The sequence below is a fragment of the Gekko japonicus genome, unplaced genomic scaffold (genome assembly GCF_001447785.1).
Source record: "Gekko japonicus isolate JY-2015 unplaced genomic scaffold, Gekko_japonicus_V1.1 scaffold55, whole genome shotgun sequence".
NCBI classification, from domain to species: domain Eukaryota; kingdom Metazoa; phylum Chordata; class Lepidosauria; order Squamata; family Gekkonidae; genus Gekko; species Gekko japonicus.
The window spans coordinates 562,449-581,124 of record NW_015160837.1 but is presented as its reverse complement, the minus strand read 5'-3'; the positions used below and the strand labels follow the sequence as shown (position 1 = coordinate 581,124).

Below are 18,676 nucleotides of genomic sequence, written 5' to 3'. Positions count from 1 at the left end.
ACCTCTGAGCAAGTGCATGAAGGATGGCACCTTAAATGTTAGTTCATTCCGGAATGGGAAATTAATCACTTCATTTTTTGTTGCTGAGCTTTAAATCTCAGATGACATATGTGATATTATTTGTGCCATGTCCTGGAAAGAACAGCAATAAGAATACTTTTACAGAATTAATCCACTACCACCCCCTTTCTGCTGTTTTCTTACAAGGTAAGGTTATTTTAAAAGGACTTGAAATCTAGAAGATAGAAAAACAGATTGATTAAGCCCTTTTGGGTAACCTAATTAATACAGAGACCGTGCATAAGTAGGGCTTCACAGCATGACATAAAAAGGACTGTCAACTAGCTACAGAATTTTAAAAAACATTATCAGCTGTCTTGGGCTTTTAACAGATTTAAGTTTTTTAATATATGTAAATTAAAGATGTTTTTCCTTCTTGGACAGTGGTTTTGGGGTAGGATGAGGTTGAAACAGAAGAGAAGGGAACATGGCATTACATAATGTATGGCTTGGCAAACCAAAAATACAGCTCAATTCATAGGAGAAATTTGGTACAGGAAACCATCAAGAGAAAAGCCATCAAAGCTTCAGGTTTTTAGGAATGCCCAAGAGAGTTCTGGAACCAAACTGGTTCTAAAAGACTGTTGTCTAAGATCCAGTGCCAAAAGGCACCCTTGGTGGATATGGATTTATGCCTTGGAAGGTATAGATCCAACGGTAGTAGCAAGATCTGCATGACACATTCAGTAGCTAATTACTTGATTTTAAGCCGGTGCAAAACATTAGCCATAAGATCATAAGCCTTTGTGTCTGTGTCGAAGTTACCCAAAACAGTGGATTGGATTTCACAGGTCTCTTCTGTTAGTAGCAGCACCTTCTTCTGGGCAGCCTCAAAGTTATTTCGATGAAAAGGTTTGCAAGAGTTTTTCCTGTGCTATGGGCTAGACCCTACACAAGTTCCTCATCAACAGATGCATACAACAGAATCCCCAGAATATTCCATGCCTTCAACACAGGGAATTCACAAAGCATATTGAGTAACTTGGCCCTGGATACATTTTGATAAAATAAACTCGGTGCGACTGGAGGTTTTAAGCTGCAGTTAAAGTTCCATTTAATTCATTTATTTATGGTCTTTTTCAATAGGTACAAAGAAGCCGTCTTGGCCTATGAAAATGCCAAGCAGTGGGACAATGTTATCCGGCTATATTTGGATCATCTTAACAATCCTGAAAAGGCTGTTACCATTGTCAGAGAAACCCAGTCTCTTGATGGAGCCAAGATGGTGGCCAGGTAACTGTTACCTATACAACCTTGTTGTTCAAACTATTAACAGACTTATACTTTTATCCATACACAGCTATAATGACCAGGTTATGAATATAAACAGCCTGAGCAAGGGTGTTAATGACAGAACAATTTGGAGGTCATTAATTCATGTTGTTGTTGTTGTTGTTAAGTCGCACAGTAGAGTCCGACTCTTCGTGACCCCATGGACCAGATCACACTAGGCCTTCCTGTCTTCCGCCGTCCTCTGAAGTTTGCTCAATTTCATGTTCGTTGCATCTATGACACTGTCTAACCATCTCATCCTTTGCCGTTCCCGTCTTCTTCTTTTTTAAATTCAAATTTTTATTATTTTAACATACACAATAACAGTATATAACAGGGTGAATAAAAAGAGAATATAGTGCAAGAGGTATTTACATAACAACTGTGGAAACTACATAATGCATGGCCGAGTTGTACCTTAAATCAATGTCTTTAGCACAGGAGTATTACTGATTTCAAAAATACAGTAGGTTTGTAAGGTACTCATTCTTTGGGATGATTTCACCTTCTGCAAGGTATTGGACTACTGGGAACCAAACTGCCTGAAATTTTTTAGCATTTTCTTGTGTTTGTTGATAAGTCGTTTGTCCCCGTCTTCTTTGACCTTCAATCTTTCCCAGCATCAGGGTCTTCTCCATAGGGTCACCATAAGTTGGAAGGACTTGACGGCACTACACGCACACACGCATCCACAAATATAAAGGCATTCTTGTGTCATTTTTAATGTCTTAATTTGTTAAAGTGGGCTCTAGCACACAGTTCATCAGGTAAATGAAGTTATATTTGCAGCTGTCGGAAATGGATAAACATACATGGTACAGAACAAGAAACATTGTAACCAGATGTGCTCAAAAGGCCATGAAAAGCAAGAGGCTTTTTTTTTTTTTTTTAACATTTCCATGTAATGCAGTAGTGGTAATACACTTTTATTAAACTAATTAAGGTGAAAAGAATTTCATCACAACAGATGGTGTTGATTACAATCAGACTTTCAGATAAATTCTAATTTAGCAAGTTCCCTGTAAGCTAAATATGAGCAGTCAGTGATGCAGTGGCAAAAAAAGACTAATTTGTTCTTGGGGTATATCAAAAGAGACATAACTTCCAGATCGCCAAAATGTCATTGTCCCGCCATACACCACATTCGGCAGGCCACACTTGGAGAACTGTGTGCAGTTCTGGAGGCCTCACTTTCAAAAGGGATGTAAACAGAATATAGTGGGTACAAAAGAGAGCAATGAGGATAGTCAGGGGGCTGGAGACCAAGCCCCACGAGGAAAGGTTGAGGGACTTGGGAATGTTCAGTGTGGAGAAGAGGAAGTTGAAGAGGGGGACATGATTGCTCTCTTTAAGCATTTGAAAGGCTGTCGCTGAGAGGAGGGCAGAGAACTGTTCCTGTCAGCAGCAAAGGACAGGACTTGCAATAATGAGTTTAAATTACAGTCAAAAAGGTACTGGCTGGATATTAGGGGGGGGAAATGTATAGTATGAGTAGTTCAGCAGTGGAATCAGCTTCATATGGAGATGGTGAGCTCCCTCTCATTGGTAGTCTTCAAGCAGCGGCTGGACAAACACTGGGGTCAGGGATGCTTTAGGCTGATCCTGCATTGAGCTGGGGGTTGGACTAGATGGCCTGTACGGCCCCTCCCAACTCTGTGATTCTGTAATGGACAGTGATGGATAGCTCCTCGTCATCCCTCTGCCAGACAGCAGAGACCAAATGGTGATACGTGTGCCAAAAAGACTACTGTTTCTGCTGCCACGCAGAGGAAGGAAGTCAAGTGGCAGTAGTTGCCCCTGGCTGTCATTGCTCACACATCCATGCAACTGAGTGAGTGAACAGCAGTGATCCCCTTTGAGCAGATGTGGCTCATTTGCTTACCTGTATTTGACCCTTCTGGGTCCTGGTGCCGGGTGGAGAAAGGAGTAGAGTGCAATTCCTTTGTACTCCTTCAGGCTCTGTCAGCGCTGCCAAGGCTAAATGTCTCCCTGGGTGCCACTTCCACAGGAGATGTGAGGTCACCTCAGAGACCTCTGTGATGTCACAATGGCCTCTGGGGAGGAAGCAGTGTGTGGCTGTTTCACCCTGCTTTTTAATCTTTCTCATGCCAACAGGTCTTGAAGGAGTGTGCTTTTTAATCTTTCTCATGCCAACAGGAGTGTGCTTTTTAATCTTTCTCATGCCAACAGGTCTTGAAGGAGTGTGCTTGGGGGGGATCAACAGTGGGAGGGCTTCTAGTGTCCTGGCCCCACTGGTGGACCTCCTGATGGCACCTGGTATTTCTGGCCACTTGTGTGACAGAGTGTTGGACTAGATGGGCCATTGGCCTGATCCAACATTGGCGTCTCTTATGTTCTTATGAAAGAGTCACACTGCACCCTCCTTTACTAGGTGCTTTTGTGGTGTGGAGGCCACTGACTGTCATTTCACTTGCTCCCCTGCCCTGGAGCTGGAGCTGGCCCCGCTCCTATTTGAAGTACCTTTTTTCTATAATAGTATATTTACTTTAATTCAAACAAACCATGAAGTTGTTTGTTTTCTTTCAGATTCTTTCTGCAATTAGGTGACTATGGTTCTGCCATCCAATTTTTGGTCATGTCCAAATGTAATAATGAAGCTTTTTCTCTGGCCCAGCAGCACAATAAGATGGAGATTTACGCCGACATAGTTAGTGAGTATTGCAGCCCAAGAATAATACTTATAGTTTGTCACCATGTTACCAGTACATAACCCTGACCTGGATAGGCCAGGCTAGCCCAATCCTGTCAGATCTCGGAAGCTAAGCAAGGTCGGCCTTGGCTAGCATTTGGAAGGGTGACCTCCAAGAAATATTAGGGCGAGAGGCAGGCAATGGCAAGCCACCTCTGAAACATCTCTTGCCTTAAAAACAAGTCTAGCTTGCCACCTCATGGTGCATAATGCTAAAGAGCTAGAACTGCTGGCTGCCAGACAATCTTAGGATCTCCTGTCTATTCTACACACAATGTCATATGATAATTATTAATTATTATTATTACTAGTACATAATTCTTTGTCTGTCCTCCACCTAACAGGTTGTTTTAAGTAATGTGAAACCTTAAATTACATTGTAAAATGTAGTAATTGACAATAAAGTGGGAGTAGTTTTAACTGTGCTGTATATTGTTTTAACATTGATGGAACCTGCCCTGAGCCTGCTTGCGGGAAGGGCAAGATACAAGTTTGATAAAATAAATAAATAAGAACAACATAAAATAGAAGCCAGTTGGTTCCTGCAGCTTGATTCAAGTCCACTAGCGCTTTGGAGACCAACAGGATTTTAAGGGACCTGATCTTTTGAGAGTCAAAGCTCCCGTCATCATTCCTCTTGAAAGCTCACACTCCAGAAATCTTCTTGGCCTTGAAGGGATTTCTGCACTCTAATCTAGCTGTCCTTCTGCAGGCCAATACAGCTACCCTCTGAAAATATCTACTTGGTTCCTGCAGTTTTTCAAATCACAAGAGAAAAAAGCAAAGCTTAATGGAATTTCTTCTCTGTTGAGAGGGCTCCTCAGACAAGAATTTTGACTTCTTATCTATATACTAATAGCCAAGAGGCCCCCTCTGTGCAGATATCTAAATCCGCACATCGGGGGCACTTGGGGGGCACAGAGATTTTCCTGCACGGCAGTCCCCAGGTGTGCAGAAAAATCTGAAAAGTTTTAAAAATTATACGGGGGATACTTAAATCCCCCTTAAAGTAAAAGAGCCGTTCCCTGCGCATGGGCAGAGAACTCTCTGGCCATGGGGAGAGGCTAAGCAGGCCCGGCAGCTGGGAGCCGCTCAAGGCTCGCTGCCGTGGGGGAGCGTGGGAGAAGGCTTGGCAGGCCCGGCAGCTGGGAGTCGCTCAGGCCTCACTGACAGTGCCCGGGGGGAGCAGAAGAAGGGGGGTGGGGGAGAAGGATTGGCAAGCCCGGCAGCTGGAAGCCGCACGGGTCTCACCATCGATGCTTGGGGGGGTTGGGGTGGAGAATTGGCGGGCCCGGGCCTTGCCATCGGTGCTTGGGGGGGCAGGGGAGAAGGCTCACCTGCGGCTGCTTCCTCCTCCTCATGAAGCTTCTTCTCCCCCCTCGTGAGTATCGTGGGTCCCTCTTTTTGTTTATTCCAAATGTTCACTTGTTGCAGGTTCCGAGAACACTACTAATGAAGACTATCAGAGTATTGCCTTATATTTTGAAGGGGAGAAAAAGCATTTTCAGGCAGGGAAGTTCTTCCTTCTGTGTGGTCAGTATGCCCGGGTTAGTATTGAAGAATAAAGACAGTCTTACGCCAGGTCAGCTGTTTTCTAGCCCTGCATTGTGTCTTTAACAGTAGCTATTCTGGGATGCATAAGGGATTGTGTAACTACTAAATCTAAACATGGGGGTATATCCTCAACCTCAGGGAGATATCTGTGCCTCGAACTATGTTGAGACGTCCCCATCAACATTTAACAGCATAAAAAACATCACTGAGTCCTTTGGATGGGATATACTATTCAAAATGGTTGCTGCAGGCAGCAAGTTGAGAAGTGTATCTGTTGTTATGCAGTTAAACAACACTTTAGGCTTCTCACCTGCTGAAGCCACTGTACTCAAAGAATCGGGAGCAGCTGCAGATGATTTAGATTGCAACATTGTTTGTTTGTATTATACAGTTAAGAACATAAGAGTAGCCAGGTTGGATCAGACCAATGGTCCATCTAGTGTAGCCTTATTTTATTTTTTTCACATTAACCAACCAGGTGGCCCTGGCAGGCCTTCAGGCAGGGCATGGAGGCCAAGGCTTCCTCTGTTGTTGTCCCCCAGGACTGGCATCCAGAGAGTTACTGCCTGTGAATGAGGAACTTGAAGATCAGTGATTCGTGAAGCAGAAAGAGTATTGGGGGATTACGTTAATGTTCTGTGATCCCGGTACTTTTCTGCATTTCCTTACCACTTGAAATTTTCCAGCCGAGATACCCAACAGCTAACCTATGAATAAGTATTTTATGAAAACCAGTGCAGAAACACCTATGAACACAAAGCATATCTTCATATACTACGTTGTTTCCTCTAAGAATAAAACGAAGACTATACAAACAGTAACTTACTTATAAAATGTTAATGTTTTGAATGTTACATGTGTTCTTTTCAGGCATTAAAGCACTTTCTGAAAAGTCCAAATACAGATGATAACATGGCTATAGAAATGGCAATAGAGACGGTAAGAAACTTCATTTGGCAAAGGAAGGAGAGGCAGTGACTCATCCTGTTACAGGAATTCTGAAATCCCTTTTATAGTGATACAGAGAAACAGCACCAAAGTAACTGAATTATATTATTTCTGTTCCAAAGTAAGGATATTTTAAGCATACTAAATATTCACTGAATTGGGTCTTTCATCATAGTATAATTCTTTGCAAGTATGGAAGTTGCAGATCCAAGATTCCATGTTAACTGTAGCTTCTTTGTAAGTACTGTTTGTTTCATAGGGTCTTGATTGTTCTCTCTTTGAAATATGTTATTTTCCCAACAGGTGGGACAAGCAAAAGATGAAGCTCTGACTAATCAGCTCATAGACTACCTCATGGGAGAGAGTGATGGAATACCAAAGGTACTAAGTTCCACACAGCATCCTTTGTTCAATATAACTTAATCCTTTGGTAGCCCTTGACTGCTTTCCAGCTAAACACGCATAGCCAGTCTAGATTTTAAGACAGTCAGTACCTGTGGCTGAGGAAGTAAAGCTGTGTCTGGACTGTGCCACTTCAGACTGTAGGTGGAGGTTCATACGATTGAATCACATGTGCAGTATCAATGGGTTGGATCCTGTGTAGCACTCACAGAAGGTACTGGCAGAGACGGATCTTCCTTTCCTTCCCCTCACAGCCGCCTCTGGATGGCCAAATGCTGTTGCTGAGGCTTGGGGAACCCACATGGATTAAAAACCATGCAACGTGGGTGGCTGTCAGGGAGAGAAGGAAATGGGTGAAATTGCCCCCTCTGTGTGTGACATCAGTGGAGCTCCTTGCACCCAGGGAAGGTTTCTGCATAAGAGAAAACAGGTACTTGGGATCCAGCCCACAGCACAGATTTCATTTAAGGGTTCTCCTGAAATGCTTGTTGTTCAGTCGCACAGTCGAGTCCAACTCTTTGCGGCCCCATAGACCAGATCCCGCCAGGCCTTCCTGTCTTCCACCGTCCTCTGAAGTTTGCTCAATTTCATGTTCGTTGCATCTATGACACTGTCTAACCATCTCATCCTTTGCCGTCCCCGTCTTCTTTGACCGTCAATCTTTCCCAGCATCAGGGTCTTCTCCAGTGAGTGCTCCCTTCTCATTTGGTGGCCAAAGTATTTGAGCTTCAGTTTCATTATCTGGCCTTCCAGGGAACAGTCAGGGTTGATTTCTTTTAGGATTGACTGATTTGATCTTCCTGCAGTCCAAGGGACTCTCAAGAGTCTTCTCCAGCACCATAGTTCAAAAGAATCTATTCTTCGGCACTCGGCCTTCGAAATGCTACTGCATCCTATATTCATCTGATTCCCTACATTTTTTTTTGCCATTAATACTTTGTCAGGTGCTCATTTCTCCCTCTCCCCCACTTCTATGTACTGGGTTGTTTGTTTCTTCTGATAGACTCCAGTGATACATCTCTACATTCATTTTGCCCTTTTATATATTATTTTAGATCTACATGTATAGCCGTGCAATATTCATAATTTCAGTAGTTCTTTTAATGGCTACTGTTCCCAACTGCCTTCTCACTGTGCTTTTGCATGCAAGACCAGTTGCAGAACCACAATAGAGTCGGAAGGGGCCAGACAGACCATCTTTGTCCAACCCCCTGCTCAGTACAGGATCAGCCTAAAGTATCCCTGATGAGTGTTCCTCCAGCCGTTGCTCGAAGACCGCCAGTGAAGTTATATATACAGTGTTACTTTTTTAAAAAGTAGTGTCCTGTCTTGCTATATTTAAAGAAATTTAAAATTAGATTTTTAGTAAGCCATTCATTTGTCAATCATTAGTAGCTCCTGCACCTTTTGAGGGCTTATCCATGTCTTCCAGTGCTTAACATATACAGATCTTGCTGCTAAAATGAAATATAATAGCAAGTTATGTAACTTCTCAGAAATACTGTTAAGGTACTTAAGTACACTTTGAAATCTAAATATCACTTAATATCTAGCTGGCCTTGGATCACATATTTAGCATCTTCCAAAAGGTATAGTAGACATTGCTACATATCCCTCAGATGTGGAGGGAGGGGGAATCAGGTCTACAGCATCAGCACTATATAGAATCTGGTTTTATAGATATTAGAGATTTTTCACATGGTCATATGTTATGGCATAGCCATTTTAAACCCAGTTGCTCTAGTGTTCAACCTCTTTGGCATTTTTAAAAACAAATAACCCTTGCAGGAAGCTCAGACGCCTATTTACCAGGGCAGAAAGAACTAGGCTCCCATACCTGCACAGCATAGATCAAATGACTAAGAGGTTTAAATTAACTTGTAAAGTGTTAATACAACAAGCCGATTTAGAAGCCAGGTTTTTTGTGCATTTCTCAGGAACTGTGACTGGTTGTAGCTCTTGGTTGACTGTGTACACAGTGGCATACCTGGGTTTGTCTCTGAATAATGTGGAAAGGTCACCTTGTTACAGAGCAACACATTGCTTTTATTGGCTGCTGCAGGGTTGCTGTCCTGTCTGTTTCTAAGGCTGTGGCTGACATGTTACTGCTCCAAAGCCTTTAGGCCTGGAATTGAGCTCCTGAGTTCTGAAACAACTTCTGTGCTGCCTGTCTGCAATTTGCTTGAAGGAACTCTCCCTCTTTTTATTACTTGTGTTTCTAGCAGCTACTTCATGTCTGCTTTGGTTAAAATTTGTGTTAAATTCAACCATAATCGTTCACTGATCGACTGGGTTGGGGGGTAGCTTGTAAATTGAACTGTAGAAGCTGCAGGTTTTTGTAACAAATGCCTCCTTCCTGAGTGTAGAAATAGCAGATATAGAAGGAAAATGGGGCCCTGGTTCTCCTTGGTTGTGTAAGTTTAATCCTAGCACATATGGCACTACAGAGAAATTTTGGGATGGGAAATGCTTTGGTCTTGTAAAAAAGAAAACTTTGTGGTACTTTGTGTAACCATGTTCATTGCCATTTTTAACAACATAAGTTGTTCCATGTCCAGTTTTTTCATTTAAAACCTCTCTCTTCTTGTCCTGCTTTATTGCATCTGCCATAGTCTGTTTCTGTGAGTAACTTTTTTTTCACTGTAATCCGTCATATTTGCATTTGTTAAATGAAAAAAATTCTGAAGGATCAGGACTACAGGCCATTGGTTTAGTCATTGTGAGGCAAGTTATCTGTTAAGCTGTTGAGAAAAGCTCATCCATCCCCTCTGCTTCTTAGGTTCTTTTAGAATACTAGAACTTTGCTGCCTTCATTCATTTTTGGCCAGAATGTATTTAGAGCTTTTTCAGTCTTTGATAACAATACAAGAGGTCTTTTTTTTTTTTAAGCTTAATTTAAGTTACTAATTTATGCTGCGATAGTAGCATCCTGCGGTGTTTTGTCACTCTCAAATTTCATTTATTGAACTTAAATACAAGGGTTTAGCACTAATAGATCTGGTTAGAATAAAGTTCTGAAAATGTTATCTTCTGTTCAGAAAGTTTTGATTTTGTTGTCACTATCGTTAGAAAGCAAAAATTATCATTACTACTATTATTCAAAAGCTGCAACTTGAAAATACATACTTAAAATTTGAGGGGGAGCTTTGTTTTCTTTTAGAACAGTGACAGCATACATCTTTGACTAGGAAGTAATTCCAGTGGGCTTCACTGATTAGGATAATGCGTGTGCGTGTTGAAATGCATCATCCAGGCCCTACAGAGATATTACAGGCTGGCATATATGGTAGGGACTGGAGTTGATCTGGATGCTAGATCAATGGTGGAACAGGCAAGTGGTGTGAGGGCCCCCTTTGCACTCCCAACCCCTAGACAGAAAGGTTGTGCTTAAAAGCCCCAAATGCTTATAAACTCTTAGGCTCAAAGAGTGGCTAAAATCCCAGCAACTCTATGTTACCGTGCACTCTCCTGAAAGATATCTTTTTTGTTCTAATGAAGGATGCCAAGTACCTGTTTCGGTTGTACATGGCGCTAAAGCAATACCGTGAAGCTGCCCGGACGGCCATAATAATTGCCCGAGAAGAGCAGTGTGCAGGTAGGGCACTCCGTGCTCCCAGTGATGGAGCAGGTTCATTTCTGTTGTGGTTGGGTGCTTCTCTTACTCCTGAGCAGATGAGTGGCTAGAGGGAGGCATTAGGTGGAGGAGGAAAGGGGAGAGAGTGTATCTTCAGCACGTTGCCTCACTTCCGTGGAACCTAGAACTGGTTGGGGGGGGGATTTGTGGGAGTTGCTGTCCCCCTTTCCATCCATTGTCCTCCCTGTGCCACATGCCACATCCATTCTGTAGTCTGATGCCCAGAAAGCAGATGGCTGAGGATGGCATTGACAGCAGTGTCTCGTTTTTTCCTAAACAGTTGGGTCTAGAGATTCCCCGTATGCTTAACCCTGTAGGAGCCCCCCCAGTCTTTAAGAACTGCCAGTAAGGCCCTCCTCGGAATACCATGTTGGAGGGGGTGCCAGTTCACCTTCAGGAGCAGAGCATTTCCAGTTGCTCCAGAACTGTGGAATCCAAGGCTGGATCCCCTGACTACATTGGCAGTTTTCACCGGTTCCCCGTTCCTACAACGGAACCCCCACATTTCGTTACTCCAGGTCCTGCATCCCCCCCCCAGGAGCAGCATTTAGTGGAGATCAGTGGGAGGGGGGGAGGCAGTGAAATTCCATTGCACTGAAAATTTAGTCTGGATCTACCCCTCAGCTTCCTTCCTCACTTGCTGCTTCTTTTATATTTTAATTGTACCAGGCATTTATAGAATAGAATCATAGTATCACAGATTTGGAAGGGGCCATACGGGCCATCTAGTCCAACATACACACACACACACGCTCAATGCAGGATCAGCCTAGAGCATCCCTGACCAGTGTTTGTCCAGCCACTGCTTGGAGACTGACAGCCAGTGAAGGGGAGCTCACCACCTCCCCAGGCAGCTGATTCCACTGTTGAACAACTCTTACTGTAAAAACGTTTTTCCTAAGATCCAGCCAGTACCTTCCCGCCCTTAATTTAAACCCATGATTGCCAGTCCTCTCCTCTGCTGCCAACAGGAACACCTCAGTCCCCGCCCTCTAAGTGACAGCCCTTCAGATCCTTCAAGAGAGCCATCATGCCCCCCCCCTCAACCTCCTCTTTTCCAGACTGAACTTTCCGCAGTCCCTCAGCCTTTCCTCATATTTGAAACTGCCATTTAAGTTTTAGAGCTGATTGTTGTGGCCGCTGCTGATTTTGTGTGGTGCTATTTTTGAAGCTGTAGATTCCATTTCGGATTTATCGTGCTAATGCTCGATTTTAATTGATAAAACATCTCTTCAGTCTCTTTACTGAAAGATTATATAAAGTACTGTAAATAAATTAACTTCAGTGCGATCATAGAAGAGACAGAGTCCACACTAGGCCCTAGTACTATCTCACATACCCTTTCCCTTGCCGGGTGGAAAACAAAGGAGTAAGTGAGAGTTTGTAATCAGATTATTGTTATTTTCACATAATACATTTTACACATTAATGTGATAGGTAGTGCAGGAACCAGTCAAGCACAAACGAAGGCGACTTTCTCCATTACTGAAATTTAATCTGCCTTAAATCTAAATATCCTATTTGAATAAATTTATAGATTACCTCCATACAGTTATACATTTTGAAAGTTCAGTAACCAAATTTATGTATAGTTTGTACTCTTAGACTTATTTAAAAACTGGCAAGTTTAATATTGATTCATCTTTTTTTGAATTAATGAAACCCTCACCTTTCTCCTTTTTGAAACCTTGGTTTCAAAACCCGTGGTTTCAAAACTTTCTGCATGCTAATTACTTCATTACATGTAGTCGTCACCAGTGTTCCCTCTAAGCTCAGTTAGTATGAGCTAGCTCACAGTTTTTTAGCCTCTGGCTCACACATTTTTGCCTTAGCTCAGGAAGGAGGGCTCCAGGGCAAACTAACTTATTCAGGAGCCAAATTGCTCGCTCACAACTTTCATGCCAGTAGCTCCCAAAGTAGGATTTTTGCTCACAAAACTCCCCAGCTTAGAGGGAGCATTGGTCGTCACATGCCTTTTTATGTCTTGTCTCACATAGCTTGGTCCCTCAGTGTCAAAGAAAATGTATCAGAACAAAGTTTGAGTCCAGTGGGGCACCTTTAAGACCAACAAAGTTTTACTCTAGGTATAAGCTTTGGTGTGCACACACACACTTCTTCAGATACACATCTGAAGAAGCGTGCATGCACACGAAAGCTTACACCCAGGGTAAAACTTTGTTGGTCTTAAAGGTGCCACTGGACTCCAACTTTGTTCTGCTGCTTTAGACCAACATGGCTACCCACCGGAATGTAAAGAAAATGTATCTAATTCATCTCAAAGAAGATCAGCTAGAGTACACTGAAGGGGGACCAAGTCATTGCTGGAAGAAAAGTCCTTTTCAGAAGTTTTACTACTGTGTGTACTTTCTTTTCAAGGGAACTATCGAAATGCTCACGACGTTCTCTTCAGTATGTACTCAGAACTGAGAACGCAGAAAATTAAAATACCTTCTGAGATGGCTACAAACCTTATGATTCTGCACAGCTATATCTTAGTAAAGGTAATCCATTGAAAATGTAGCTGTAGAGGATAACCATGCCCAGAACTGTGTAAACCTATGTGCATCATGTACTGATTGTGCCTACTGCCCTTTGTTAATAACTCACAGCAATGGAATTCATGTGCCCCTGTAGGTAAGACTATGCGATCACACTGGGAAAACATGTTAGTGGAAAACTCTTCATTGCGTAGTTTAGAGAGTTACCAAGTGACTCAGCATAGCCTGGTTGAGGGTCAGTGTACATAAGCAAGCAAAAATGCTCTTGGACTTTATTAATTCATACTGTATGAGTGTGTGGAGGTGATAGAAAGGATGCCTGAGTGTTCCCCTATGAAAGAAGAATGCTTACATATAGTGAAGGCAGGGGAACAGCTATGCTATAGAATCCCTTTTCTCGACATCTAACTTTCTGGCCAGTTTTAGGACTGAAATTGCTTTGGTCACCCTGATAGATGGCCACTGAGAACGGGACAGTGGACAGTTAGGGTGTTTTTCTTTTCCTGAATGCCTTGACAGCCTTTGTTTGGTACCACTGTCTATAGAGTATCCTTCTGGATCCAACTAGCTGGGTTGAGTATTCAGGGCACTGTGCAGTCTTGGTTCTGATCGTACCTGACCCACCATTCCAGAAGGTGGAGCTGGGGGGGAGTGTTCCTTGGCTTCATGGCAGCCATGCCACGGGATGTCAGGTAGCCCTGTCATAGGTCTGGAGTGTGGAGGGGTGCCCTCCTGTTTTCTGTCTCAGCTCTCCCTGGCTCACCAACTGTTTGCTATTTTATGCTTGACCTTGTAGATGCTCCAGCTGCAGTTTTACTTGGCTGGGAAAGTTAATGGCTTTTGCTTTGCCTGCTTGCTTTGCCCCCGTGCGTGAGATGTATCCATTGGCTCATGCTTACCGGGGGGATGTTTGACTCTAGTATAAGTCAGAGGCCCTAGTATTGGCGGCCATTCCTGACACAAGCTGTACACGTGTCTCTAGTACTGGATTTACCAATAAACAGTTATTTTCTCATGAAGCCCTGTGTTGCGTAACCTGACTAAGCACCCTGACACAGAGTTCCATACAGTTCAGTTTTGTCTCCTCCTCGTTGTTTAATGCCCAAGTGAAGCCAGTGGGAGAGGAGTACAGTGTCAAGAATGTTAGGACGACGGCTCTTTCTCTCCTTTTTGTCTCTGTTAGTTGAGGCGGTTGATGCCCTGAACTGATGTCTGGCAGTCGTAATAAGATAAGATGAAACCCACTGAACTTAAGCTCAGTGCAAATAAGATTAAAGTACTATTGGCTGGTGATAGTGCTGATTGTGGAATTGGGTTATAGAGCCTAATTTGGATGGAATTATACTCCTCCTGAGGGAGCAGTATTTAGAACTGTTAGATTTGAATCTCCAGGTGAATTCCGCCTTTTTAGCCCTTGGAACGTAGTCGCTCTAAACTAGCTACAGCACTTCCTCAAGAACTTATATCTGGCCACAGTGAGCTGCATTCTCATCACGTCCAGGTTCGATTACTTTAATGCTCTCTGTATGGAGCTGCCCTTGGAGATAGTTCAGAAGCTTTAATTTGACCAGAAAATAGCAGTGAAACTATCAGGTTACTGATTTGTTTTATTTTAATTTGATATTTATATCCCACCCCTCTCCTGCATCACAAGACTTAGGGTGGCTCACAACATTAAAAAAAATACAACAGAAACATAAGGTTTATCATTAAACAGTTAAAAACTTTACATTCTCCCGGTACCTAGAAATATTCAAAAGAGAAAACATCTGGCAAATGGATTACCCCTGAAAATGAAAGGATTAACTAAAGGCCTGCCAGAGCAATTCCATCTTGCGTGCCCTGCAGGATCTTGACAGGTCCCGCAGGGCACATGTCTCCTCTGACAAAGCATTCCACCAGGATGCAGCTATGATGGGAAAAGCCCTCACCCTGGTGGAAGCAAGACGGATTTCCCCAGGGACAAGGCACTGTTAAACAATTGTGCAATGATGAGCGCAAGCAGTGTGTGGGGTTATATTGAGAGAGGCAGTCCTTAAGGCATGCTGGTCCCAGACCACTTAGGGCTTTATAAAGATTATAACCAGCACCTTGAACCTAATCCAGAAACCAACTAGCAACCAGTGCAGCTGACTCAAGATTGGCTATATAGGGGTAGACCAAGATGAGCTAATAAACAGCCTGGCAGCTACATTCTGGATCACCTGAAGTTACTGAAGTATCCCTAAGGGGCAGCCCTGCGTAGAGCTCATTGCAATAGTCTAGTCTGGAGGTGACCGTGGCATGGATCACTGTGGCAAGATCAGGCTGGGCCAAATAGGGGGCCAGTCAGCGGGCTTGGTGAAGAAAGAAAAATGCTGACCTCGCCACTGTGGACACCTGTTTATCCAACAGAAGCGAGGAATCAAGCCACACCCCCAGGCTCTTTACTGCCCACCAGACCATGGGACTCCATCAAGAGCCAGTAATTACAGTCCCACCAAGGACCCTAACCTTCCCCAGCCATGTGGAAGGTTTGTTGCCTGTTCCATTTCTAGGTTCAATATAGCTTCAAAGCACTATGTGACCTAACCAGGACTGCCTGCTGCCCTATATATCCCAGTCTTTGCATTTTTCATCAAAGGCACGACTTCTTGTCCCTCCCGGAGCATTCAGAAGACGGGCAGGTGGCCACAGGCCCTTCTCAATATGCTGCCCCAGTTTCAGAATACCCTTCCTCTCTCCCTCCACTTGGCCCCATTATTTTCCATTTTTAGATGACAGGCTAGGATCTTTATGTTTTAGCAGGTTTTTAATTAGTAAATAGTTCTTCTGTTGATCAGTGGTCTTGCGGTGTTGGTATTGCATTGGCTGGTCTCTCCTGGGTTTTGCTGCTGCTCTTAATATTTGCTATAGTTGCTTTTTCTCCTGTTTGTTATGTTGTGCCTTGCCTTGGTCATGAATGTTAATTAGCTTGCTGTGCACATGAAGGGTTTTTGTTTTGTTTTTAAGCCGCAGGCAGGGAGCATTCAGTTACGTGTTTCCCAGCATCCAGTTTGAAGTGTTAAAGTCCAGAACCAATTTTAATTACCTCATCTGCCTTTTAGACTAGCTCAAATTGAAAAAGAAGTTGGAAAAGGTGTATACTTGCTTCTGTCCTAGCGATTTCTCAGAGGTAAAAAAGAAGCTCTGTCCAAGGGTGGACTGGGAGGCAAAAATTGCCCTGGGGGGGGGAACAAGTAGGCTCGACACGGCTCCCTCCTTGCTGGCATCTATGGGGGTGGGGCCACCAGCTCATGGCAGCAACGGCGGCAGTTCCCACATGTCTTGTACGGGCAGGGGCCCTCGTTTGCCGTGTGTGTTAACTTTGTTAACTGTCTGGCTTTGGTATCCATATCTCACTGCTTCATTTCATTCTAGCTGGGAATTGGGGGGGAGAGTGTGTGGGGGCGTTTGTGGAGCTGTTTAGCTGAGAGTTGCACTGGCTTGTAACTGCGTCCATGCGGGACCTCTTCACAGTGGGAAGTATGAGTACTTGGCCTCGAGTACCAGGCACTGCTAGATAATATAATCGTAGGCTTGCAGGTGCTGGGGGAGGGGTAGTAAAGCACCATAGATTTTGGCGGGCTGGATGTGTGGGTGTGATTGGACTGGGGGGGGGGAGCTATTTGAATGATGTATAATATGAGAACTGGCATCAAGGGAGCCAATTCTGACAGACTCGTCTATGCTTGGAAACCTCTTTACCTCTCAATAAACAAATCACTGCCAAGAGAGTGCTGTTGGAGTTGAGTTCCTTCGAGACCTGGTACTGTCTCCTGCAAGGCAGTCAGTGGTGGTTTGTGTCAGCCGACACAATGTAGCAGAGGATGCAGGCTGCTGTTGGCAAGAAGCAAAATAGCCTCTGCCCCTGTGCTTCAGACCTCGGGTGCAGCTGCTGCAGGAACACCCATGCTTCCGCATAGAATGAAGTGAAATAGTTAAAAATGCTGTTAAAAGAGGCTGATGTGTTGCAGTTTGCCTTTGGGCCCTTGCTGCCACCCTCTCACCCAACAGCGGCCTCTCTCCCTTGAACCAGTACGAGTAGCAGATCAGGCACACACAATGAACCAGTCCAAACTGATCCCAAATATGAGAACGGTTCGCCTTTGGGATAACTTTCTCTTGTATTTCAGATTCACGTTAAACACGATGACCATCTGAAGGGAGCACGTATGCTTATTCGCGTGGCCAACAATATCAGCAAGTTTCCATCCCGTAAGTGTTAACTGTGCTGAGAATGCATGAAGAGCTTAGCAGGACACTAAAGCCTTGGCCAAAGATTGCAACTCCCAGGCCTCCATCACTACAGCCTCTTCCCGTAGGGGTACAGTGGGCTGTAGGAGATGTCACTCTAGGTGTTTGTAGTCTAGAGTCAAAGGGGAAATTAAGTCTAGAGTTACTGGCAGGAAGAGAGTGGAAAAGGTTTCTGTAGAAAGCAGCAGATCATCTGTAAAGTGGAATAAGAATCCGAAGCTACTGATCCTGTAAGGGTTCTGACTCATTAATAAACAGCACTGGGCAAGATTTCATTTCAGAGGTGCATGCCCTTGACAAAACTGTGTTCCACTAAGGAAAATGCTAGTTCTCTCTGTCACTGTGACATTCCTTTCTTTATATGAGGTTATAACCGATGTTCCCTCTAAGCTGTGGAGTCTTGTGAGCAAAAATACTACTTTGTGAGCTACTGGCATTAAAGTTGTGAGCAAACAATTTGGCTACTGTATAAATTAGTTTGCTCTTGAGTCATCCTTCCTGAGCTAAGACAAAAATCTGTGAGCTGGAGGCTAAAAAACTGTGAGCTAGCTCACACTAACTCAGCTTAGATGGAACGCTGGTTATAACCTCTTTACCTTCCTACTGTGTATGGATCATTTGGGGGCATTGCTAGGTTATGTTTGTCATTTTTCTAGGAGCAGTAGTACTGGAATCCAGAGCTCTTGAACCGGATAGTGGAAAGGGGGGAATAATTAAGAATCTAAGAAATTCCTTGCTTAATCAGACAGTGCCTGACTGTCCCTAGGGTTTTAAAAGGTACAATGGAAATAAGTTTGTCCCCAGTTGTTACCACCATCTGGTAATCTAGGATATGTTTCCTGTGTTTATGGAGGTTCCATTTGTTTATCACAGCCTGATCGCCATTGATAGATCAGTCATGGATTAGTCTAAATCACTTTTAAGGAAATGTAAATGGCACCAGAAAACAAAGCCTTCTTGTAAATTGCTCATATGACCTGGAGGGCAGCAGTGGATCCTGCCCTCCTCCTTGCTTGCCCGTGTGCCTACCTGCAGGGGAGAGGTGGTAGCAGGGCTGGCATCAGCAGCAGGCTCTCTCTGGTGGTTCCATTCAGATGGCTTCTCCCCTCACCACTCACAGCAGGTTCTCATTGTTTGGGGAGTGGTTCACCTTTTGTCTGCAAACTTGGGAGTGTCGCCCAGATTTGCAGAAGAATACCTCCTATCTGAACCTGGCCCCATTCTCTAGGTCTGTCAGTCCACAGTGGGAGCCAGGTTCAGCATTAGATAAAGGACAATTTGGGGGGACCCACAATGAATTGCAAAGGGCATCTAATTACCCCC

General features: G+C 43.8%; 1 protein-coding gene across 1 annotated transcript in view; it reads left to right on the top strand.

Annotated features, from left to right (window-relative positions):
• The window catches only part of WDR19 (WD repeat domain 19), a 63,333-nt gene that overhangs the window by 37,534 nt on the left and 7,123 nt on the right, over positions 1-18,676 (top strand). The window contains exons 25-32 of the mRNA XM_015418152.1: positions 1,147-1,293; positions 3,880-4,004; positions 5,477-5,589; positions 6,467-6,535; positions 6,848-6,925; positions 10,445-10,541; positions 12,957-13,081; positions 17,233-17,314. Coding sequence (XP_015273638.1) covers positions 1,147-1,293; positions 3,880-4,004; positions 5,477-5,589; positions 6,467-6,535; positions 6,848-6,925; positions 10,445-10,541; positions 12,957-13,081; positions 17,233-17,314 — 836 coding nt within the window. The remainder of the gene's footprint in view (positions 1-1,146; positions 1,294-3,879; positions 4,005-5,476; positions 5,590-6,466; positions 6,536-6,847; positions 6,926-10,444; positions 10,542-12,956; positions 13,082-17,232; positions 17,315-18,676) is intronic.